This window comes from Pyrgilauda ruficollis, unplaced genomic scaffold, assembly GCF_017590135.1.
Source record: "Pyrgilauda ruficollis isolate IOZ18807 unplaced genomic scaffold, ASM1759013v1 scaffold16, whole genome shotgun sequence".
NCBI lineage: Eukaryota > Metazoa > Chordata > Aves > Passeriformes > Passeridae > Pyrgilauda > Pyrgilauda ruficollis.
In genome coordinates this window covers 1,902,899-1,927,989 of record NW_024514764.1, presented here as the reverse complement: position 1 = coordinate 1,927,989, position 25,091 = coordinate 1,902,899, and the positions used below count along the sequence as shown (strand labels likewise).

Genomic DNA, 25,091 nt, shown 5'->3' with positions numbered 1-25,091 from the left:
GAGTAGCTCCTTCTTCAGCTGTGCCCACAGCCACAAACACCACACAACAGCATCCCCAAACCCAGGAGAACAGGGCTGTAACCCCAAAAGTGCTCATCCCAGCACTCCCAGTGCAGCAGAACTGGGGCTGCACCCAGGCCCAGCCCTGCCCACACACACCTTACCTGGCAGTGCCCAAGCGCTCCCCATGGGAGGCTCCACATGGAGAGGGAGGCAGGAGGCAAGGAGACAGAGCTGGTTCCAAATGTTCCACTCTTTATTTGAAGTTTTACATGCCACCAGCGTACATGAAAGTTGCACATCCAGAACTGGACTCACCACGAGGACAAAGGGCCAGATGCAAACACAAGTGTCAAACGAGCGCACGGACGGAGGAGCCGAACCCAGGAGCCTGCAGGGACCTGTGGCCAGGCTGTCACCCTGATGGCACCTGGGGAGTCAGAGATGAACCCCCAGTTTTAGTACCACCTCCCTTTGCCATCTTCAGAGCTGTGAGCTGGGTCTTCTCTCCTCACGTGGCACCGTGCCCTTTCAAGGAGCTAAAAAGAATTTTTGGTAATATCTCTACCAGAATTGGGGGTGTTTGGAGACCAACTGCCCATTTAATGCTTTCCTGAATTCCCCTTTCTATCAATGCCAGCAGTTTTTACAAGGAGAAACAATTTCCACCCGCTGTTTAAAGGGAGAGACGACAGAAATAGGGACTCTTACACTGACATTTTATTTTCAAAGAAAGTTTTGATAGAAAAACATTTTCCCCAGCAGCCTTGGGCAGGGAGTTGCAGCTTCCACTTCAAAGGACAAACTTCAAAAACAAATCCAGTGTCCTAATGGTTTTGTGCTACATTACTTAATTGTCATACAGCTAATTAGCAATGCCTGATTTCACATTCTCTGTACATAGATGAAGTTCACAAAAGAAGGGGCTACTTAAAAGAATAAATAAAACAAGGCACCAGGCAGCCAGGCTCCGACAACATTAACATAAAATGTTACACTTTACTATTTAAAAAACTGAAATAAAACCCCCGTCATGATTAAACCTATATTGATCTGCCTTCCTTCAGATCTCAGAGCTTTGGATCTCTGCAAGGAAGGGGGGAGAACACAACATGGCAAGCGGGGGCTTAGCCTGTGCCTCTGTGTATGTATTTCACCAGCGTGCAGCAGAGATCTTTAAAATTCTAATTATTTCCCTATCACCAAGTAAGATTGGGATCAATAGATAGTACAGACTGACCCCTTTCCTCCAGTGTCAGGGGGAAATTAAAAAAAAAGAAAGGGGAGGGCGAACTGAGAGCGTCAGAGGTCAATGCCACAAAACAATAGATATTGATGTCTCCATTCATTTCAAGCAGCGGAAAGGTCAATGCCTCCCTTGCTTCATGTTTTATGGCTGAAATCCTGCTGCTAACAGCAACAATGTTAGTAGTCAGACCTCATCCATCCTTTTTTATTATTATGATTATTTCTAACCAGGTTAGCCATTTTGAAAATTTGACGAAAGCTGGGAGCAGCAGTGGGGGGCTGGGTAGGAGGAGGAGAGGGGGAGCTGGCCTGGAAATTAATGGAAGAGATGGTTTCCATTAGTTTTCCACTCTCCCTGTCCCCCTACCTGTGCCCCAGTTTGTCCCTCACTGCCCCCTAAAAAATGAAAAGGGCCTGAGGCACCATCCCTTCACTATTAATCATTATTCCCCGTACAACATCCCAATTGGTTTCTATGGAAATGATTCTCCTGCTGGAGTACCCTGGCTGCCTGTGCATCTCAAAGAGGCAGGAGAGCTGCAGTGGAAGGAGATCGTGCTCTGCAGCACCCAGCACAGCTCCTGCTGCTCTCCCAGCTTTGGACACTCTGCTGAGACCAGCCAAGAGGGAATTGCATCCCCCTCAGTCAGGTGAAACAACCCTTCTGCACTGGTTCACTCCACCAGCGGGAAAGTCCCAAATTTCTACAGCCCTATCCTAAAACAGCCCTGCTGGAAGAAAGCACCAGCACCTCACAGGGACTGTCCCACACACCTGCCCATCATCCCACAGCTCTGAACATCCGTGTGAGGGGACAGGTCCTGCTGTGTCCCTGGGACCCCACACGCCTGGCAGAGGAGGCAGTGATGGGAATTAAACCCCAGCGAGGGGGGCTGTGGCTCTGCTGCTCTCAGCCCACACCAGCCCCAGCTCTGCCCTCTGCTCCCCAGCCTCACCTGGAGGGGGGCTTCAGCACCTGGGGAGCCTCCTCCCCTTCCACCAGTGAGCAAACGGGCCAAGCCTCAGGATGTGTGTCTGGCTTCCAGAGTGAGATCCATGACTCCATCCTGCCCTGCCTCCTCTCACTCCCATCTTCTCCATCTCCCTTGATGGAGCAGTGACCACAGTCAGAGCTCTCCTGATGGGACAGACTGTCACCACACAGCCCCTTCTCCTAAGAGAGCAGTGGATACACTGCCATTTCCTAAAGAGACCATGAAATCAGCTTTGCAAACAGCTGAGGAAGCAATCCTTTAACCTACACTCCTAAGAAACCCACGGGAACACAGATGACTGAGCCCCTCTGAGTTCCCCACACCAGGGTCACTGCAGACCCTCCCAGCCTGCAGGAACCAAATGCCACTTTGCCAAACAAGACTTTGGACATGAGCAGAGCAGCAAACTACATCGAGTTTTACACAAGAACAGAACTGTCCCAGAATATCCTTCTCCCACAGAACCACGGACACTTTGGGGGTGGTCAAAGCAAAGATTTCTGCTGCAGTTCCCAAAGACTGGAGTTCTGCTTTGGAAGGCAGCAAGGAAAAGCCAGCAGGGACTGGGATCCTGCAGAGGCACTCCCTGAGAGAAGGGCACCTTCTGGAATTGAATTCATTTGTTTTAGACTATGGACAGCAGCATCAGCAGGCTCAGAGATCACCTCCTTAAATGCTCACAGATAGCAGGAGGGAGATTTCTGGAGAGACGGGGACAGAGAAAAGGAGGGGGGATTTCATATTAAATAAAATCCAGGAGCAGAACACCCCTGTCTCTGCTCCCCTCTCTTCCTCTACAGCTGCCTGCCTGAGTGCTGAGTGGGCTCTGAGTCCCATGCACTGCTCTGCTCAGAACATATGGAGCTGTGTTTAATAGCCCAGCTCTGCCAATTGGGTACTATTAGGGTGGGTTCTTTTCCCAGTGTAAATGTTGCAGAATATAAATTGTAATTAACACCGATGCCAAAATAGCACTTAGAGAAAATAAGCACATTATTAACATCTGGTGAATCCTGCCTGGAGTGCAAAAGCAGCGGAAATTCTCTCTCACCATAAGAGGATTTGTAGTACAGATATCAAGCACTGGCCCGGAGTTGGGGAGCTGGGGGTGGAAGGAGATTTTAGCTCTTTATTACTATTTGGGATGCTACCTTTATCACCTGTGGGTGACCTTTCCTAACCCTGCTTATAACTGGCAGCATCACCAGGACTTGTGACCCACTTGCACGAATTCAGATGCTCAAACATCATATCCCTGGCAAGAGAATATCAGCACTATAAAACATCCCTGGCTGCTGCTCCCATCCAGCAGCACACCAGGCAGGTGGATCTGGATTGCCAAGCCAAGTGTACAGCACGTTCCATCAGGTGACTGCAACCCCAAGAGCAAAGGTTTAACACCAGAATCGAGCAGCAGCTGGTTTCTGCACACCACTGTCCCCCAGTCCAGGTTTTCCAGAGGAACAGGAAGAGGTGAGCTGGCAGCACTGCCAAGCTCCTGCTGATGCCACAGCTGTTTATGCAGGGGAAATCCCCGCTGAGGGTGGGAATGGCCTCGCTGGAACCAAACATCAGGATTCCTTCACAGGACTGAACAGGTTCCCTAAGGCACCAGAGAGCTCCTGCCACACCCTCCACCTTCCCTCTGCCCTGAGGCCAGTGGCACAAGCAGGACAAAGGAACTTTGCCATTGCTTCCAACAAGGAGGAGAAAGCAGCTTAGCAAACATCCTCTGCCCAGTCCTGCTAGTTATCCCAGGGAAAAAAAACGGACAAAAACCAGGCAGAGCTGAAGGGGCCTGAACTGGACAGAGCAGCAGCTCGTGTTCCTGCTAAAAAGCACATTTGATGTGCTGAAAAGAGGGAGAGAAGAGAGGGAGAAGGGGATTCAAAGAGGTGAGTAATATGACAAGAGGTAGAAAGAACGACCTCATGGGGGAGAGTGGGAGGGGAAACAGCAGCAGGAGCAGGGCAGCAGCCCCTCACACTCAGCTGCAGGGAGCTGAAGCTGAGGCAGAGCCTCAAACACTCAGGGAGCGCTCACAGCTCAGCTGCAGCATTCCCAGGGGAGCACGAGCTGGCCTCACCATCCTGCTGCATTCCAGAGGCTGTGCTGGCTCCCTGTCCTCAGAGGGGAAGGATGAGAGCCTCGGGAAAGACAGCAAAGCCCCAGGGGTTGGTCTCACAAGGCACAGACCTGTGCCAGCAGAGCCTGACACTTACCTGCTCTTTGCTGTAACCTCTCTGAGCACGAGGGTTAGCACAGCCTGGCTCAAGATTTACACCTGTGGGACACAATTCCAGGCAGGCTCACACGTAGCTGGATTGGAAAGTAAGGACACAAAGTCCTCCAAGGCTGGGAGATGCATTTTGTTCTCAAATCTATCCCATCCCATCAGACCAGGCTTCCTACGAACATTGAGGGCAGAAGAGCATTTGGGAGAGGGCATTTTGAGTAGGAAATGCTGACAAGGAGATGGGCACATCATCTTTGGACGACTCTGGGCCTCCCCAGAAAAGCAGAGCTCAACACATTCGGGTTTGGGTGAAGTTAGAACAGCTCTGGTCAGCAGCTGCTTTGCAGAAGACAGACCTGTATGCTACCAAGGAAAATTCTGCCACCCAGACTTGTAGCTCCAGGAATTTCTAACTTGGCTTTTGGTACAGCTGTCTGATGCTTTTAAAAGTGCTCAGTAAATAAGGCAATATGAAAGTGATCCAGACCACTACTGATGCCTGAGGAGGTTCTGTGGAGCAGAGAAGCTGACTGAAATCACACTGTGAAAATACTTCATAACATCTCTAAAATTAGCATGAGCTCAAGGCATGGGATAGAAGGACAGAACTGGAACACTACATTCCCATCTACACTGCAAGACAGACTGCACATAAATCAGATCTGAGCCTCAACTTATTCACTGTAGGCACCATCTACCCTAGGACAAGGATTTCCAGAAGAGCTGAGAACTTCTTCCATCAGACCAATGGAAACAGCACCAGCAGGAACATACCATGGTCAAGGTGTTAATGACCTTAATTTGCTATTAAAAAATAAAGAGTCCTTGTGGTACTTCTCAGTCAAAAAAAAAAAACCCTTTAAATATCTGTGACTGCACGTGTGTGACTACAAATGCCTATTTGTAACATAGAAAAGATGTGATGCACTTCAATTGAGCAACACATTTTCGTGCCTCTGAGCTGGCCTAGGCTTTCTACTTTGCCAAAAACAGACTGAAGCAAAGAATGATTTCCACCAAAACCACAAAGCACACTGCCAACGTACACAGGGGCCCTTGGGACAGACACCAGGGGACACAGGGGAAAGAGCATTGTTAAGTCAGTTTCTCTTACCTTTAACTTCAGTGAAATAACAAAAACAATTCATATTAACCGCAAGGAAACACTCATCAGATTCCACAAGCCTTTGAGACATGATTTTCAGATGCAAGCAATATCCAATAGATGTTTCCCCACTGCAAAGAACCAGCTTTTTTTTTTATTTTGCAATTGCACCTGGTTGAAGTGATTGTACAGCATCCAGTGAGGTGGCCAGGAGCCGAGGATGGGAAATCCAGGCCAACAAGAAGCTGCTCCATGGGTTCACACTGACTTGTCCTTTCCATGCTGTGGCAGTTACCACCACAAATTGGGAGGTTCCTCGGCCACTCTGCTTTTAAACAAGGTAATTTCATCCAGGTGCCTCATGGGGACATCTCTGATGACCTCTGTCAAGTCCTCGTGAAGCAGAGGGAAAATGACGACGTTTAATGCAGGGCGTTCTGCCTGGAAACTAAATCAGACACAGGTTGTTAGCCAAGGAAAAATACCAGTTCTCCAGGGCAAGGGAAAGGGATGGCCTGGGTATCCATCATGCAGGATGGGGGCAAGGAAGGGATGTTCAGAGGAGGCAGGAGGGGCAGCTGGAACTCCAGGTCTCCCACTCTTCCCTCTCTGTGTCAGCAGGGAGCTCAGGCTGCGTTTGCACCCCTTTGCAGTGAGTCTGCCAAGCTGCCACAAGCCCAAATTGCACCTAAAATCGGGAGGGAGGAAGAAGTTTTAAAAAAATTAATTAAAAATAAATCAAGACAGGTAGGTATTTTAGAGGATCAGAGATCCCAAGAGCTCTGCCCAAGCTGGGCAAGGTGCTCAGCGATAACAATTTAAACCACCTGCAAACCAGAGGCAAGTTGCAGAGCCATTAGGAAAATCAGGCCAGAGCAATGTCAGGCATTCCCTCGGGGCTGAGCCTGGGATTATCACTTCAGGCTGGGTTGTTCTGCATGCAGAGTCTACACTCTGCAATTAGAGCATAGGCAAGTTTAGAAAGCTCAGATGTGCAGATAAGCATTTAAGTGTGCTCACACTCACACACTGCAGCCTTCTTTTCAATCCAGGCTGCAGAGCAAAGGAAGAGATTTGCACAAGTTAAAGCCATTAAATAATGTAGAAAGAACCGTACAGAAAAAGCCCAAGTGCCCACCAGCAAGTACTTTACATGACAGCAACCTGTGAGGAAGAGAAATGGTGTTACTCAGTGCAGTGTAACAAGAGTTCAGTCTTTTAAAGCTGGGGGGGGGGGTAAAACTGTAGCATAATTACCCTTAAGAGTTACACCTTAAGATGAAAAAGATTTGTGACTCTCAGTCCTGTGCCACCAAGGTGTTTCCTCTGAAGGGAGTGACAAGGAGCAGTTCATTACCACTCACGAGGAGGCAGAGTCACACTGGCAGCACCAATCCCTGGAGGCTGAACCAAGCTGTGTTGGGCCCAAAGAGAAGCTCTCTGCTCGACAGACTTAGACAGGTGTGTGCCTGGAAGATCCCCAGCACATCTCTAGCTCTGAAATGGCCAGATTTCTGTCAAACAGTGAGGAAAGGTTGGAGATCCAGCTGCTGGAAGCAGACACGAAAATCCCAGGTAGCAATGCAGCCAGCTGAAGAAAGCAACACGAGAGACTGGCATTTCCTGGGAGACTGAAAGGACATTCCCATCCACAAACAATTTGGAGCAGAGCTGCCAAAAACAGCAGAGAAACTTCCATTCCCAGGCTAGCTGCTCAGTCTCGGTGGGTTGAATTAATTTGCCTGAACCTAAGTAGCTGCAGGAATAAGAATTTCCAGCAACAGAACTACCTGGGGCAATTTTATATCTCTCTGCATCACAGACCTGCCCTTCATGCCTCATGCCTAAGGGCTGGCAGAAAAGGACACGGCTCCCTGAGCAGATCTGGGGACTTGTGTCAGAGCTGTGCAGCTTCTTACTTCCACAGCACTGCCCTCAAGAAATCAACCAGCAAATAACTGCTGATCTGGGAGGCAGCTGGTAAAGTCTGCAGTGAAATCACATAAAATACAGCCAAATGTCTCTTTGATAGTCCCTGCTCTGCCTCAGCTCTTCGTGTTTCTTATCCAACACCACAGTCCTGCAGAGAAAATCATGTTAATAGACCAAGTTTACTGAAGTTCAGCAAAGGAAGAAACTGCCATCTCCCCAAGGGAAAGAAACTGCTTCCTTCTTTGTGTATAGACTCTCCCAAATTGGACCCGAGTGCTGCCTTCTCACCATGTACAAAACTGTAGTTTATAAGCAGCTTTTACATGTAGCTATAAAAACAAGAACCCAGACAAGTTTACATGATGAACTGCCACCGAGACAAGTGAAAAACCCCAACGCAGTTAAGTGTCCCTCCTAAAGAGGCTGGGTTTATACCAGGGGTTTGAACTTGATCTTAAAATAAAAGGAAAAAAAAGAAAGCTTTGTAATTTTCTCCCCCCCTCAACAGGAAACTGTATGTTACTGCAAACCTTGTAAATTCCATACCCCAGCAAGTTGACGCCGGAGAATTCTTTCCATGTACAATTTGCGTGATTTAAGGAAAAAAAAAATCAAATGCACATGGTTCACTATTATTCTCAGTTAAATGTGCGTGCAAAGCCTCTCCTTTAACTGCCTGTTAAAAAACACCCTGATTTTAACGAGCAGCTGTCATAATGTTAAACTGGGATTAGCAGTTCCCAAAAGCAGCCTCCCTCTGCAATCCATGCTCCTTTAGTCCTTCCCCGGAAGGCAATTCCTTTCTTCATACACCTGTCCAGGTGGGCTAGATTAACTGAGAGGCACTTAGAGCACTACTTCGAAAGGCCCCAGGCATGGGGAGGAGATAACAAGAAGGGGAAGAGAGTGAGTTAATGAGTTGCAGAACAGCTCCTGTAATCTTCTTGAGGGTTCTTTCCTCATTCCACACCTGGATGGACTTCAAACTCCATCCACCTCTGCAAAGGCATGGCTTGTAAAATTAAAACCCAAAGGACAGAAAGGATGTTGACCCGGGGAGACAAAAGAGCTGCAGTTTCAGACATGAAGCCCTGCTTTTTTTGGTTTGGGTTTGTTTTGTTTTTTTTTTTTTTCAAGGGAAAAAAGCCAAGGATATGCTTGCCTGCTCTCTCCTACAAAACCTTCAGACTAAACTCATCATGATTAATTAAATGAAAGCAAGTTTTCTAGGCAACTGACTAGCAGCCCCTTCACAACAGATCCTTTAATCAGAAACAACCACTGGGATAACAAAGAAAACACCTCCCTCCCCCCCATGTATATTTTCCAGCATAACCTCTGGTCCAGCAGAATCAACACCAAACCAACCACCACCCAGCAGGAATTTCCACAAGGAGGTTTCTGAAGTGTCCTCACGTGGATGTGGACACAGAGCAGACCTGGCCTCAGCAGCTGGTTGGAATCATCCACAGAGCTGGGAAATGAATGGTGAAGCACACCTTGTGCCACAAATTCCTCCTGGCATCAGCATCTCTCAGCTCTTAGATCTTGAACTGGTTGTATGTGGATGAAAGGGTTAATGATGCTTTGCTATTTGTCTCCAGAATTCTCCCAGAACAGGTGTGGACTGGACTCAGTGAGGTTATTTTCAAGTGAACAGCTTGGTAAATAGCCTAACACTACACTCTCAATTACTTCCAATCACTGTGGCAGGATCCAATATGTAGGTCAGGGACAAAGTCAAAAAGAAAGAGAAAAAGTCTAAAGCAAGGCTGCACTTTGATCAGATTTCCTCGATTTTAGCAAGACAAAAGAGTCCCTCCCTGGAATGCAGTTATCTCCTGGCAAACATTGACATGCCTCTCCAGAGAGGACAGTGAGTCCCCAGGAGATTCCACCTGCTGATAGATCCAAAGGGTAGCCCAAAGCCATGGGGGATCTCACCAGCCAGCCTGGAAAGATGGATTACACCCCCCCTGCAGCCCTCTGCACCACAGACCCTATAAGGTGACAGCTCTCTGCATTAGGTGCTGCTCAAACCTTTTTTACTTATAAGGAAAGGACAAGGCAGTATTTGGGGCTGAAGAATGTTCTTCCCCTTGAGATTTCCACAGAAACCCAAGGAAAGTCCTAAGCCAAATCAGACATTTCAGCACATCCCACTTCACAGGGGCTGGCAAGCAGGACCGAGGGCATGCAAGGAAGGATAATTAAACACTGCCAACAAAAGCAGCACACAGCAGATGAAGTGAGGAAATACAGTGTATCAGGAATGGATCAAGGGCAGATCTCTGACCTCCACAAACCAAGCTGAGCTTATTGAAGAAGAAGCCCTAGAGAAGGAGAGGAAGGAAGGAAATGAGAAGTTTGATTTGGGGGAACAGAGCAGATGTGGACTCTGGTTGGCACAACTCTCACAAATGTAAACCAGTCTCTGCTGCAGTCACACACCTTCTCCCCTCTCTGTTTTGACCTTCCCCACAGGCTGATGAGCTGTTTTTGGAGAGGCACAAGTTTCTCAAGAGCAGAAGTTTCAGACCAACTCACTTTTTGCCCCGTATGCAGCTTTCTCATCCACATGCACAAAGCCCTCTTAATCCTCTGCTAGGCACAGCCTGTTTTTACTGGAAGACTTGCTCACACCTCGAAGTTCAAGTGTGGCATCTGTCTTGAAAGCTTCAGCCAGCATACCTGAGCCAGCCTGGAAACTCCCTTCCTGCAGCATGGCACGGTGGAAGGGAGGAAGTGCCAGGACAAGCTGGAGCAGCTGGCACTCACACTTTTCTCATCTTCTCAGGGAAGGCCAGGCAAACACTTAAGATTTGTTCCACTGGCCGTGCCCTGACCTCAGCACCAAGGAGCTGAAAATTTCTCCTTGCTTACAGTGACTGCCAAAGAAGCTTCTGCAGGAGCATCTTCCAAAGAAGATTTGGCCTCGCCGAAGAAACTGTAGGTGGGATTCTCCCAGGCCCCTTCTCCTGGGAGCAGGGAGAACCTTTGCCTCCCACTCATCCCTCAAAAGCCTCTCAGGGGGTCCAAACCTTCCCCACACTGACTCTAAAGCAGATCCATTCTCTAGTGCCATTCTCCCTTCCAGCCCTGTCAGAGTGCCAGTGCTAAGCAGACTCTATTTCCAAACCTCAGAAATGGACTTGAAAAGTTCCCAAGGAAAAATGTTCACATCCCTCTGATTGCTCTTAACTCCACACAACGAGATATTTTTGCTATAAAGTGTTTTCCTTCAGGGGTATCTTCCATCCCTTCGTGCCTATGTAGACAAACCAACATCCTCCCACAGCTGCTGATTTTTCCACACTAAGTCCCATCACTGCAGTCTCCAACCTGAGACCAAGGGGTGTAGATGGGACTCTGGAAATCACTCACACACATCACTGCCAACTCTCCCATTATCCTCAACGCAGCTTCTTCATTTGCCACTGCGTTGAGCCACAGGGAAGGAGCAATAACACATCAGACTCATCCCGAGCCGAGGCAAATTACATCTCTCTGCTGTGGTTTCCCTGTAAGGCATGAATGGCACTCTGCTACTTCTCCTGTGAGCTGAGGTTTGTATCAAACACGCCTGCAGACTGAGGTTCCTATGTTATTTTGCCAGCTGAACTCTGCATCACTCAAATGTGACCGGACAATTAGAGGGGGAGGGAATAAGAACCCAAAGAGCGATGCCAGAGCGCCCAGGACACGTCCTAGGGGAGTGCTCTGCCAGAGCAAGCTGAAAGTTATTTCCTAATCTCTTCCACAAATTAAAAAGCTACTGCAATAACTGCTCAATTAGATTTATTTTACTATGGAAATGCTTTAAAGCTGCAGTTAATGCTTCCGTTCAGCCTTTTACACCCTCATGAAGAGAAAGCACGACAGTGCTATTCCAATATTATTTCTCAGCCAAGAGAGAGAGGACAATCCTTGAAAGTTATTTCATGCACAAACCAATCTGCCCGCTGAGGAAGGTTTCAGAACTGAATTCCTTTGAAAACACATGAGCTGGCAGTCAGAACGAGGCATTTGGGTCAGCCACAGGAATGCATTTAAAGAAGGGGGTTTGTGAGTACCCCCAAAAGAAGATAAATTAATATGGCAAACTGGGGATGGTCCCACAAGCCCTGCTGGCTTGTAAAGTATTTAAACCCACCCATAAACAACATCCCTGGTAGAAGCAAAGGTGTCTGGGCCACACCTCATGCATTCAACCTTGGCCAAGCCCGCCAAGGAATCCTTGGGCAACACAATCTGACAAGGATGCAGTTTGTTATTCAGTCTGTGACAGAATGATTCAGGGGTTTCCAAGAGCAGGAAATGAAACAGACAATGAAAGCTTGAGCAGGATGCTAATGATTCACTACACCAGCCTGGTGATACATTAAGTCCTCTGCAATCCCACTTGTGCAGGGCTGGAGCCCTCGGCACGCTGGGGCTGCCGGGGTGGGATCAGCAGCTCTGGGACCAGGAAAGCCAGCAGCGCACAGACAGGGACTTCTTCAAGGTCAGAAGGAAGACGAGGTGCTGAAGGGATGCAAAACCAGCTTGAGAATCTTGAATGAGCCCTAGGTGCTCACAGCAGCTTTTTGCAGTGCAGCAGTCGGGTGGGCAGCACAGGAGTGACGCTGCAGGACTGGGCTGAATTCAAAGATCATCTTGCAATCACCTACTGCCCCTAGAGCCCCCTCCAACCCCCCAAAAGGGATTTTATGAGCCTGAGACCACAATGAGAATCCAGGTGAGCAGAAGGATGCAGGGATATCCAGGGCAAGGGGGAATACTTAGCCCTGAGGTGTGCAAAAACTCATCTGTGATAACAGCCCTGTGCTAAATGCCAGGAGAGGGACTGGCTCACTCAGCACTTCCCAATACTCCATTTCAGCCCTGTGCTCCCACCTGGAAGCTCTGTTTCTGCAACTGAATCTCAGGAGGCTGCTTCATCCCTTCAGCAAGCTCACAGCCACACAGGGACACTGGAATCAGCAGTTTAAGAAAAAGGGAAGATCCAGCCAAGAGTTTCACATTAAAAAAGGACAATAACAAACATAGGGAAATTTAGGTAATGCTACAGAAGACAAGAAGATCTAATTTAGACTGAAAGCTCTTCCTAGAAAGTGGCAGGAATGTTATCATGAAAGTCACTTCAAACCAAGCAGTGCTCATACCTGACACAGGCACAAGGCAGGGCAAGTTTGTGCTTCTCTTCCTCGGAGTTTGGATCCCCAGAACAGTGAGATTGTCCTAAATGAGAAAAATTCTCTGCACTTTCCAGCACTGGTTAAGCCAAGAGTGACCTGAATTGTTTAGGGTGGAAAAGCCCCCTAAGACCAAGCCCAGCCATTCCCCCAGCACTGCCAAGGTCACCACTGAACCACAACCCCAGGTGCCACATCCTCATCACTTTTAAATCCCTTCAGGGATGGAGATTCCACCACTGCCCTGAGCAGCTTTTATCAGTGCTTGAGAACCCTTTTGGTGAAGGAATTGTTCCTAGTATCCAACCTAAACCTCCCCTGGCACACCTTGAGACCATTTCCTCTTGTCCTGTCCCTTGTTCCCTGACAGCAGAGCCTGACATTCCCCTGGCTGCACCCTCCTGCCAGGGAGTTATGGAAAGTCAAAAAGATCTCCTTGAGCCTCCTTTTCTCCAGGCTAAACACCTTCAGCTCCCTCAACTTCTCCCCATGGATTTGTGCTCCAGCCCCTTCCCCAGCTCAGTTCCCTTCTCTGGACACCCTCCAGCCTCTCAATGTCCTTCCTGAAGTGGTGGGTCCAGAGCTGGACACCTGGCTGCACCCTCCTGCCAGGGAGTTATGGAAAGTCAAAAAGATCTCCTTGAGCCTCCTTTTCTCCAGGCTAAACACCTTCAGCTCCCTCAACTTCTCCCCATGGATTTGTGCTCCAGCCCCTTCCCCAGCTCAGTTCCCTTCTCTGGACACCCTCCAGCCTCTCAATGTCCTTCCTGAAGTGGTGGGTCCAGAGCTGGACACAAGACTCAAGGTGTGGCCTCACCAGTGCTGAGCTGCTCAGGTGTTTTGCAAAGCCATTTGCTGGAGAGAGGTTGGGGAACAGGGGCAGAGAGCACAGGAGAGAACTGCCACGTCCCCACTCTGACCCCACAGCTCTTGGGGGATGCTGCCCCACAGCCCCACACAGCCCCAGCCCATTCACCATCTCCCAGCAGCTCTCAGAGTCCAGCAGTTTACAACAGCACTTTTGGGAGACGTGAACAGCTGAGCCCAGCTGCCCAGCCAGCACCCCAAAACACACTCCAGCTGCACCATGGTTTTCCCCTTGGATTCCATTTCTATAAATCACAGCTCACCTCTACACCTTGACACTTTCTTTATGAAGAATCCCTAATGACACCATGTTCTCAGAGGGTTTTTGTTTTGCTTTGGGGTTTTTTTGTTTGTTTGTTTTTATTTTATTGTAGCTTTCTTGATCTTTTTCCAAGGTGTTTTTCCAAGGACTTTTCACTGGCTTGTATTGTCTGGTGTTGTAGAGTCCTTGAAATCACTACAATGATAGGAGCTATCTAAACACTTCAGCTAAAACCGACAAAATTCTAAAGGCACATAGTGGAAAATAAAAATCTGTCCTTGAAGCCAAGGGGATATTTGCCCAAGCATTTCCCATCTCCTCTTCCAGCCTGTTTTCTGATGGCAAGGAAAGCACCAGGAAAGCAACTTCTCCTGCACATTTGTGAAGTGCCTGCTAACCCCACGTAGCTGTGCAAGCCTGAAGTCATCCAAATTCCTTGCCCGCAGGATTTTTGGGGCAGGGACATCCTGGCATATAAATACGATTATTTAGCACGCACCCCGTTGGTAAATGGTGGGACCTTCCATGGGTCACAGCTCCATCTACTGACTCTTCCACAAAATAACACCGTGGAAAAGACTGGGAAAGCTCCTCATCCCCTTGGACCTGCCTTTGGACACACGGGAGTGTGCAGGAATTTAGAAACAATCCCAGCACTGCAGCTCAGCCCAATATGGCAAAGCAAATTTACCTTTTCTGCAAAGAAGTCCTGGCACAGCGGCAAGTCTGGGGTCACACCTGAACCTCCAACCACAGGGCCTCAAATTGTGGTATTTTAGTGTTTGTGGAACTAGTGCTGCAGTGGTTTGAACAGAAGAGTTATTTAAACAGGGATAACACGTGCTTGGAGCTGAGCACTCCAGCAAAGTTTGGGTCCAAGCATAAAATGGAAAACATTGTGTTCATTGGATCTGCTGCTATCTGAAGTGTGGCAGCAGCTGAGCACCATGTGATGGGGGGAAAAAAATGTCAATTTACACAGAAACTGAGACTAGACCAACGTCACATGTGAAACCTGAGGAAGATCAGGGAAGTGGATATGGATCACTAGAGCCACATCTCCCACTCTAAGCACTACGCCCTTCTTATGTGCAGAGTATCTCCCTGAACCATAAAGGAGCTGCCCCCTCCCATTCACACTGAAAGAAAAAGAATAAAGAAAAACACTGCAATGATTTATCTGCCCAGAGGGAAACAATCTTTACAGTCTTCTCTGCAGCTCAGAGGAGACCTTGCCCTTGCAAGCCTCCTGTTTGCTGATGAGGCTCCAGATGAGCCCTGTTCTGCTTATTGTGTTTCATTGCAAAAGAGCCAGAACTGAATCAGAGGCTTTTAATGACTCAAATACACGAATTAGTTTGTCCCAAAAAGCAGCAAACTTCAACCAGAAACTGCTCGCCAGAAAGCTGGACACCACAGGGACTGGTTCAAAGCTGTCACAAGACTAAGAGACATGAGAACAACCTCTCTTTTCAGGCCAGTGGAACAGAAATACATAACACTAACCTCCTTTTACAGTAAAAAGAGACAGTTTGAGAAGCAGTTCAGGCTTTAAGCCATTGCTGTGATGCAGCAGATTTAATTCCCAAGCTCCCATCACCACACCCTGTATATTCACCATCTTCCAGTACAATTCCACAGCTGAAACCAGTGTGTTCCCCCCAGATAGATTCTGGCTTCTTCTGTTACCCAAACCCTCCTGTGCACCTACACTTGAAAAAGGACTGCCCAGCACTATATGGCATTTTCAAACCCTCTCAGCTCTACCTCCTGCAGCAAACTCTTGATACATGGCCAGCCCTGGGTCCTTCCCATTCCCACTCACATTTCTTCTCTGCTTTAGAGGCATTGGGAGAATGCGAATCACTTTGACCCCATTTTGCTGTTCAAAAATATCTCTCATCCTAAACAACACCATCACCACAGCCCTAAAACAGGAACTCTGACCCTCAGTAGGACCTGAAGAATATGGATCAATTGCCCCAGCTCCAGAAAGGGAGCAAACAAAGGCTCGAGGTCCCTCCTCTCACCTCCTCCCTCCCAACCACTCCCCGTGCTTCACACGCAGCATCCACACACATTCCAAACAAATGGAAAAAAATAAGCATAAATCCCCTTGTTTCATTCTGGCACAAGGACAGATAACTTCCAACTTGCTGCCTGGTGTAAAACTTGGGTTAAAGAGACACCAGCTGCACACTCTTAGAGGAAGCCATGCTGTGTCAAACGGAGCCATACCCACAGGTTTAAGCTCACACACAGATTTTACTGCACATCTCTCTGCCTTGGAGTAGCAGGCAAGAAGCAGTCAAGAACAAGTCAATTCCTGACCCCATCCCAAGGCACATTTGTGCAAGGATGAGAATGGGATTGCTGGAGAAGTCACGTGGCTAAAGACTCACTGATGGCTCATGGAAGACTCCAGGCTTTGCTTACACATCATCTTCTGTATTTTGTTTCTTCCATTTGATTACTAGAGACAGTTGCATGAGAACGGGATCTTTGTTGCTTAGGAGAGCATCTGCTCCCACTGCTTATCCTCCTCCTGAAGTCATAATCTTACATGACATCAAAATCGTTTCCAGAGCCACCAATTACAATGTCACAGAGGATTATGACTTCAGGTGTACAATTTGCAGAAGGAGCAGATGCTCTCTTCAGCAAAAAAAAACCCCAAAACCCAACCTTCAAAAAACCCTGTTTTCACACAAGTGTCTCTATTAATAAAATACAAAAGAAGAAAATAAGTTTGACAGCCAGAACTGTAGCTAAATATAAAAATAGTTTTTAACATTTCCACCAGGCATCAGCTGCTCTTTAGAAAGTTCCCAGGGTTTAGATTTTAAAGAGGTAGAGAATGTAGTGAGAATCAGTCCATGACAGAGAAAAAGAGGGAGAAAAGACTGCAGAATGGTCTATTTCTGCTCAGTAAGTGGACATTAAAATTTTGGACAGCGCTGCAGCAGCACCTCAGAAGAGAGGGAAAATAAAAAATGGGAATTGCAGATTTCTGGTTCTTTCCAAGGATCCCCAAAGCACAACTGAAATCAACCCAGTAATGTTTTTACAGATATGAAGCCCTGTGTAAAACAAACTCAAAGAATCCTTGTCGCATCACAAGGAATTTACTCAGATGTTTCCCTCCCAGAAGGACACAGAGGCTTTCAGAGGCAGCAACAACCTCAGGAGCAGTTTGGTAGGGAGCTAATATAGTCACAGCCTTCTCTGGATTTGATCCACGGAAACAAGCCAAGTGTAATAAGTTAGTTTGAAGCTGGAGGAAGGCTGGGGGGGAGGAGCACCCTTTAGGATGTACTAATAACGCCGTGTGATTTGAAATTTTTATTAGAGCTTAACAGGGCACAGCAACAGTAGGCGACAAAGAAAACAGGCTGAAGGTGGGGAAATAGCCTCACAGGAAAAAAAAGATAATAATGGAAAGTCTGCTTCATGGGAAATATTTTGTAAGATGACTGCCATTATTAGAAGATTTCCAAATGCCAAGCGTAATTAAAAGCTCTCTTTTCAAATGCAGCTCACGGCTCACACACAAACGTTTCCCACCACGTGAGCCTCAGAACGCTGCAAGGGGCCAAGCAAAACGCATTTAAGAACTGCCAAACGTGCAAAGGCAGTTTGTACCAATGCTCCCCCCTCAAGCACCCTCCGAAGAAAAAACCCTTCACAACAACCCTTTAAAGGCTTTGAATTGGCTGCCAGGGGATTATCAGTAAGTGACATTTACAAGTGATTAGAGGACAGAGAATTATCTCAGTCACTTGTGAGGAAGGAGGAAAGCTTCAAGGTCAAATCTCTCAGTACTTAAATGTCGGCAGATGTTTTGTTTACACAAAAAGTGTCATTTGATTTATGATGGAGCTTTGCATCCAGAACTTCAACTCGGCCAGCAGAACTGCAGAGAACATGGGTGGGAATGGAATCAAGAATTCATATAATACCTTCAAATATTTCACTGATTCACTCTTATTAAAGTAAGAGGCTGGCTTATGTGCCAAACAGTTACACATTACCTATTAGCTCCTTGGAACAAGAGCTCCAAGCCATATAAACCTTGGCAAGCCAGGGAACGGAGATAAATCTCCAACAGCTCCCGAAATCCCACATCCACCCTTTTCCGCACTCACCTCCGGACAATGGACTGCTGGAGATTTTTGCAAACGGTAAGAGATTCTCCCATAAACATGTGGCACATGATGACCTCAAGGCAGCTGGCCATGAATGACATCACTGCGTCAGACTGCAGGGTCCCGCTCCGGGAGACGATGCAAAGCCGCTGGAGAGAGGAGCAGTGACTCAGTGCCTGGAAGAACTGCGCGCCCGCACAGAAGTACGGCTGTTCCAGCCTGCAGGAATAAACAAAAACAACTCAATGGGCAATTCACGCCTGGGATGCTCTCAGACAAGAGGGAAAGACACAGCATATTCATGGGAGTTTGGCAAATGGACTGAGCAGTGTCTCCAGTCCTGTAGGACAAGGGCACAAATAGGCAGGAAAGCCCTAAACTGCAGAATTCTGGCGCCCACAGGGAGTAACCCTGGTTTTGCAAGTTTCCCACAAAGTATGGTGGGTAAGACAAGGAGCAGCTCCATTCTGGTCTTAAAAGCACAGCCTGGCTTCTGTAGCTGACTTCCACCAAGCAGGTGGTGTGGATTTAGGGACCTTCTGCTCCAGCGTACAACCACCCAAACTGGTCATGTCTTCAGTTTACTGCCTGGGGAGAAGCAGGCATGAAAAATACACAGTGCACACAGGCTGATGCAGAACTGGGGCCAACACAGCGACCACAACCAGCCCTGGCAAAGGATCAGAGCTACTGCTCTCCCACAGGAAGAACAACCATCATCAACCCAACCTTTACCTTAAACACCTGGCTCAGGGAAGAGAGACAGGATCCTCTATCACAGTGATCCAGGAGGACAATAAAATGATCCAGTGAAGCCACACCTGGCCAACAAGGGCTCTGTGTTTTACCCAACATAAACCAGCCTGCAGGGAGCAGAAGCTGCTTGAGCCTGTGCCACCAGGACAGTTCATCTGCTTAGTGCAGATTTACTACCAGGCTTCAGAGCACTTGGGGATCTCAGTCATTGGGTCAGGAAAGCCAAGAGCTCCAAGAAGGTTAATCCATTAGGTGATAACAAGCTGTCGGGCCCAATCTGATCTGGGTAATCTCTGCATAGGCTTTGTAGTATGCATGGGTATCTCAGCAACTTAATCCTGTTAATTGATAAATTCTGTTTCAGTCTCAGCCTGCTGTCGGGTGGCACTGCCTGAAGAGATCCTAAGAGCATATCTACACTTTGGGTAATAAGTTAAAATTCATGTCAAGAGAACGGGCAGCCGTTTCAATTTTTCAACATCATTACTGGGGCACTGCAAATTTAGGAGAAAAAGCACAGAATCTCCAGGATCCAGGTTTCCAGGCGAATCTCTGGGATGCACCAGCCACACCCGCAATGCCGCCCTGCACTCGCTAGATGGCAATGTTGCTTTGGAATAGCTCCTTAAACTTGTTCCTCAGCCTGGAAAACTGGGCAGGGAAAAATGGGTGGAAACAGCAGGGAATTAGTAAATCAAAAGGAAACTACGTTATCAAGAGGAAGTGCTAATTTCTAAAGCCATCTTAAGCCAATATAAAACCTTAGAGTTTATTCAGGGAAGAGGAGTGACAGCTTCCACCCAAATTCAGTACAAGGAGCAGCCCTGTTGCAGCCTTTATTCCAGGCTGCCTCCCATCTCTGTCGCTCCTAGCCTCCATTTCAAAGCCTCAGGAAGCTACAGGGCCTAGGATGAGCAAAGCAGCACTGCACACCCAAACCTCCTTCCCCAGCCCTCAGATCCTCCGTGGCTATTTACTCTCCTCAAGGTTAAAGACACATTCACATAACCCAAGACCTTGAGCAACCGAATTCCCAACAGCTGCCACCCCTCGGGTGAGAGACCAGCACACTCCTCCCCTATTACAAATGGGAAGTGGTGGAAAATGAAAACCCCCCTGAGGTGTTTTAGCCCCCCTGGCTCCCCTCACTATTGCAGTGGATCAGGGACAGGCACAGAAGCACCAGTCTCAGGTGATGAGCAGTAATTTCAGCCACAGTATAACTGTGACCTTGCTGTCTCAACTGCACAGCACCTTGGAGGCTTTGTGAACAAAGGGGGACAATGGGACTGACAGGTTCTGCAGTTTCACTGAAAGAGGCTGATTTGGGGGGAAAAAAAGAAAAAACCCATCTCTCTAAAGTGATAACATTTGTGTTCATATGGACTAGAAAAAGGAAACCATCACAGTTTCCTTTCACAAGCACATTTTGGCTACCATGAAGCTGCTTTGTGCACTCTTTAGGATCAGACCCTTGGTAGGATACTTGAAATCCTATCAGGAGAGGAACACCAACAGGACGAACTCTAAATCTGGAATGTTTTCAGTACATTATAAAGAAAACAAAAAATAAAGAGGTGAGATTTTAATACAAACCCAAGGCAGACAAATATCTCATTGGGAAACCCAAAGAAAACTCTACATTATCTAGACCATGTAGGAGTCTCTTCCTTCCTGGAAATTTAAGAGGTGTGCATGTACACAAAGCCAAAAAAATCAGCAAAGGCATGTAGTATTTAACCAGCCCTGACAAGCTGCTAGCTCACAAATAAGCAGCATGCACTTTTCCTTATCTAAAAGGAAGGCAGTCACAGCACTTTTTGCTCCTAAAACACTGGTTAAAGGGCATATCCTGAGCCCTCAAGGACAACATGCAGTGCCTTCCCATTCTCCACAAGTCAGGAAGGAAAATAGCCAGTTTTCAAGGCATTGCAACTACTCTGGACCGGAATACTTTTAATAGTAGCCACAATAAACCACACGTCACATTTCTGGAGATCCACAAACAAAATGGGAGATGTTCAAGGGCAGCCCCTCACCTGAGATCTCTCAAACACCTGCAGTGTTTCAGCATGTCCATGAGAGCAGACATATAGACCACCTTGCCCATCATGCCCAGGTTGGCCAAGGAAAGAGTCCGCAGGTGCTGGCACTGCAGCCCAATGCTGATGAGCCCAGAGCCCGTGAGAATATTTGGCAGCTGTGCTAAGGTGAGGCTCTGCAGGTAAGTCAATTGGCTAATGGCAGCCACCTCTGAATCCCCCACGCTCTGTGCCCGGACACAGGGAGGCAACGAGTTCCGAATTGCTGGCTCGTTGCGGGGCATGGCAGAGGAGAAACTGGACCCAATGATCTCCAAGGTTTCCAAAAATCTGAGGCTTCCCATCAGAGCCCAAAACACTGAAGACTCGATCTTCTGATTTGTCTGGTCCCCTAAGTTCCTTGGATATGTCTGTATCCCAATCCGAACTTTCCTTCCAAATGTTTGGGGCACCAAATTAGGTGTGGTGGGAGGCTTCTCCACGCTTGCACCAACATCTGTGATGGAGCAAACTGGTAGTGCTAATGAGAGCAGGTGCTTTAGCCTGGACAGGAGCTGGCACAGGTGGTTCCCTATGCTTTCAGAGCTGTGATGATGAGCTGCAGAGAGGTTCAGGTGTCTCAGGTTGCAGCAAGACACTACCAGGCTTTCCAAAATGCTGCTGTCAATGTCATCTTCTGCTTTCCGAAACAAGGACTCTGGGGCCAGGCAGTGAACGCAGCCACTGAGATTCAAACTGGTCAGGCTTTTAAGATCCTTCCCACCATTAATGACTCTCTGGATCAGGTGCCCACCAGATAAGGTGCATCGGCTAAAGCTGAAGTAGAAAGGGTTGTTGAACTTCAAGTGTTGCAGGAGCCCAGAGCCGTTAATCCAGGCTTTGGGCAGTTGTAAAGCATCCAGACGTACATTTCGGGCCATGGAGTCCAGGAGGTTTTTGGTGGCTCCCGTCTCTGCAAAGCTGCCGGGGGCAGAGATGAGGAAGGCGTGGAGGTTCTCAGGTGTCCGATCGCTCAGCACTGCCAGGTACAGCCTCACCACCTCCTGGTTGACGTAGCCAGGAGCCAGCCTGGCGTAGAAGATGCGGAGGTTCTGGTAATGGGGCACGTTGCTCTCGCCCACCATCAGCTGCCCCGAGAGCATAAACCCTTCCCGCGAGCGATCGAGGATCTCGAAGTAGAGCAGCAGTTTCTCCAGGCTGGTGCAGCAGGGCACGACGCCGTACGAGGGCGTGTAAAGGGTTTGCTTCAGCTCCGAGACGCGGCTCAGGGTGGCTTTGCACTCGCTGCTCAGCTGGCTGGCATCAAAGCCCGGGTTCACGTCGATGGCCAGGGAGCGCAGGTGCTGCAGCGTGGAGAGCATCTTGGAGAGCCGCAGGGAGGTGACGTGGCACCCGGACAGGTTCAGCTTCACCAGGTTCTTGCAGCGTGTGACGTGGTCGATAGTGGAGCTGGGCAGCCAGTAGCAGCCGGCCATGTTCAGCTGGTAGATCTCCTTTCCAATGTCCCTCATCAGCTGCTTGACTTTGTCTTTGTTTACCTGCGCCCAAACAAAACCACATTCAGTGAGAGACGCGGCAGTGGTGGGCACTGACTCAGTTTCCCAGCTGCAGATGGGGATAAGGGTGGATGGTACTTGGATTACGTGGCTCATCCAAAGGTTTGGGGATGGCAGCACAGCCTCAGAATTACCACACTGCTGGCAGCTCATCTGCCATGCTGTGGACTCTTGGGATTACACTTCCTTTTGCTTCTGCAGTTCTGCATTACAGACTGCTCAGCAGCTGAGAGTGGAAGGGAAAACCGCCTCAGTTTTCTACCAGCAAAGCCATTTCAGCAGAACTGGCTATGTGCAGCAACTCAAACTGAAAGAAGAATGTTTCCATTCTTCTTCATTCAGTTTCCTCTTTTGGAAATAAGCATAGGGGTTTTTTCCCTGCCTGCACTGGCTGATACAGTTCTCATTGAATATATCACCCTTCCTTCCCAAGCCTTGTTTTTGTTATAACATGCACACAATTTCTGGCTTTGCTGACTGCATGCCTGACAGCAACATGCACAAGATATTTTTGCACAACAACACAGAAAACATATTTTGGGAAAATGGTAACTTTAAGGTTATGTTTACTTTCATTTTACCTTCCAGAAATATGGAGAAGTTAAGTTTTCACTGACAGAACTTTATATAACTAAGGGAGCACAGGGCTGTTCTAACAAAGCATACTGGAAAATAAATGCTTTTATGAAACAGCTTATTGTGTATTTGATTTCAGACTTCAGGAGCAGTCTACTTAGGCATACACACTGGAAAGTTCTCCTTCTTGGCACTGTTTTTCAGAAGCCAGATTTGTCTTAACAGCTAACAGAAGAAGCAAGCTATTCTCCCCACCTTATAATCCTTCTGAAGCAGGACTGTATGTGTTAGACTCTTGTCAAGGCAAAGTGTTGCAAGTTTCCTGCAGGTTCTCCTGACATTGAGGACCAGGTCTGTGCAAGGGACATAGCTGAGGATGTGCAGAAGGATCTCATCTGAGAACTCCATCAAGTTGACTCCATTGCTTTCCTCCTCACTCTCCTCACTTACGACCTCCTGGTGGAAAAGAAAAAGAGGAAAAAGAAAAGGAGAATATGGAGGTAGCGCAAAACTTCACACGAAATCACGGTACTTCCACTTGGTCTTTCACCACTGGCGAACATTTCCATTCATTCTACTTACTTTGCAACTGGAAGAGCGACTGTCCATGATCCTTTCCTAAAAATACCACAGCAATCTCCTTCTACATCCTTCCTCCAAGCGCCACCCGTTTCAATAACCTTTAGAGTTACATAACCATGCATATATACATATATATACGGCTATATATATCTGTTTACACATCCAGACCCACACCACCACTGCAGCCCAGCTCTTGTGCAACACGCTCACGCCTTAACGGCGAAACCAGAGCCCAAACCGGCACTAACGCCAGGGCAGCTGCTGAGGGCAGCGCGGCTGCTCCGCCTCACAGCCCCCCTGGGCCCCCCGGACACACCCGGCGACGGCGATCCCGGTGTCCTCCCTGTCCCCGATCCCGGCTCCCGCCCTGAGGGCTCCGGGCTCCCCCAGCCCCGCAGCAGCCGCTGTTACCGGCGCCCCGAGGGGCCGGCGCGGAGGGGAAGCGGGAGGCGAGCAGAGCCCCACAAGCCCCGACTCACCTCTCCGCAGCGCAACATGGCGGCAGCCGCGCGGTCCCGCCGCCACCGCCGCCTCGCCGGGCCCCGCTGGCAGCGGCCGCGTCCCGGGCTCGCTCCCGCCGGCCCGGCCGCCTCACGGCTCTTCCGGCGCGGCCATGATCCGGTTCCGCGGCAGCGCCCGCCCCGCGCCGCCATCTTGAGCGCGGCGCGGCCGCGGCGCGGCGCCATCTTGAGGGCGGCGCCGCCATGGTGGGAGTGGCGGGTCCCTGGAGTCAGAGAACACCGGGGTCGCTCACGGTGGAAACGGCTCTGAGCTCATCGGGTCTAATCTTTGACCGATCACCACCGTGTGAACCAGAGCAGAGCACTGAGTGCCATGTCCAGGCTTTCCTTAAACGCCTCCAGGGATGGTGACTCCGCCACCCACCCGGGCACCCCCTTCCAGTATCTGACAAACCTTCCTGTGAAGAAATGCTTCCAGATGTCCAACCTGACCCTCCTCTGGCACAGCTTAACACCATTTCCTCTCATCCCGCCCATTGCTCCCTGGGAGCAGAGCCCGACCTCTATCTCGCTCCTGTCAGGAGTTGTGGAGAGCCAGAAGGTCCCCCTTGATCCTCCTTTTCTCCAGGCTGAGCTCCCTCAGCTTCCTCAGCTGCTCCTGGTGCTCAAGACCCTTCCTCAGCCCCATTCCCTTCTCTGGACACGGTTCAGGGCCTCAGTGGCCTTCTGGGGTTGAGGCACCTGGAACTGGACAGAGCACTCGAGGTGTGACCTCTCCAGTTGTGAGTACAGGGGCAGAATCACTGCTATAGGACACACTATAGGGTACTAGAATGGTTTGGGTCGGAACTTAAAAGATCATCTTGTTCCACCCCCTGCCGTGGCAGGGACACCTCCCACTATCCCAGGCTGCTCCAAGCCCCAGCCAGCCTGGCCTTGGACACTGCCAGGGATCCAGGGGCAGCACAGCTTCTCTGGGCACCCTGTGCCTCCCCACCCTCACGGGGAAGAATTTCTTCCCAATATCACCATCCTACCCTTCGCTGATGTGGAGAGGGCCACGCAGATTCAACCAGGGCTGCTGTGACCACAGCCATCACACAGCCATGTCCAAGGGGAGCAGCTGGCTCCAG

General features: G+C 48.9%; 1 protein-coding gene across 4 annotated transcripts; it reads right to left on the bottom strand.

The window, feature by feature from the left end:
• Positions 1 to 235: 235 nt before the first annotated feature.
• FBXL18 (F-box and leucine rich repeat protein 18) lies at positions 236 to 24,129 on the bottom strand. Of its 4 annotated transcripts, none has more exons than XM_041462349.1 (6): positions 23,977 to 24,129; positions 23,171 to 23,371; positions 20,781 to 22,321; positions 17,986 to 18,204; positions 6,702 to 6,748; positions 236 to 6,032 (listed from the first exon to the last, which is right to left on the bottom strand). In XM_041462349.1, the coding sequence occupies exons 1-6, from the start codon at positions 23,992 to 23,994 to the stop codon at positions 6,007 to 6,009; spliced, it is 2,052 nt and encodes a 683-aa protein (XP_041318283.1). In that variant the 5' UTR covers positions 23,995 to 24,129; the 3' UTR covers positions 236 to 6,006. The 4 variants fall into 4 exon arrangements, with proteins under 4 accessions (XP_041318283.1, XP_041318280.1, XP_041318282.1 ...); XM_041462346.1 differs by lacking the exons at positions 6,702 to 6,748; positions 23,977 to 24,129 and adding exons at positions 12,682 to 12,757; positions 23,498 to 23,712; XM_041462348.1 differs by lacking the exon at positions 6,702 to 6,748.
• Between the last annotated feature and the right edge of the window lie 962 nt (positions 24,130 to 25,091).

What these genes read in the sequence shown, in the direction of transcription:
- FBXL18 (XM_041462346.1), bottom strand. Translation starts at nt 23,524, where the DNA reads ATGGACAGTCGCTCTTCCAGTTGCAAA. An exon ending in TGCTTCAGAAGGATTATAAG is followed by an intron (nt 22,322 to 23,170) that starts GTGGGGAGAATA and finishes GTTTGGGCGCAG; the next exon opens with GTAAACAAAGACAAAGTCAA. An exon ending in CAGCAGTCCATTGTCCGGAG is followed by an intron (nt 12,758 to 17,985) that starts GTGAGTGCGGAA and finishes TTTCTCATTTAG; the next exon opens with GACAATCTCACTGTTCTGGG.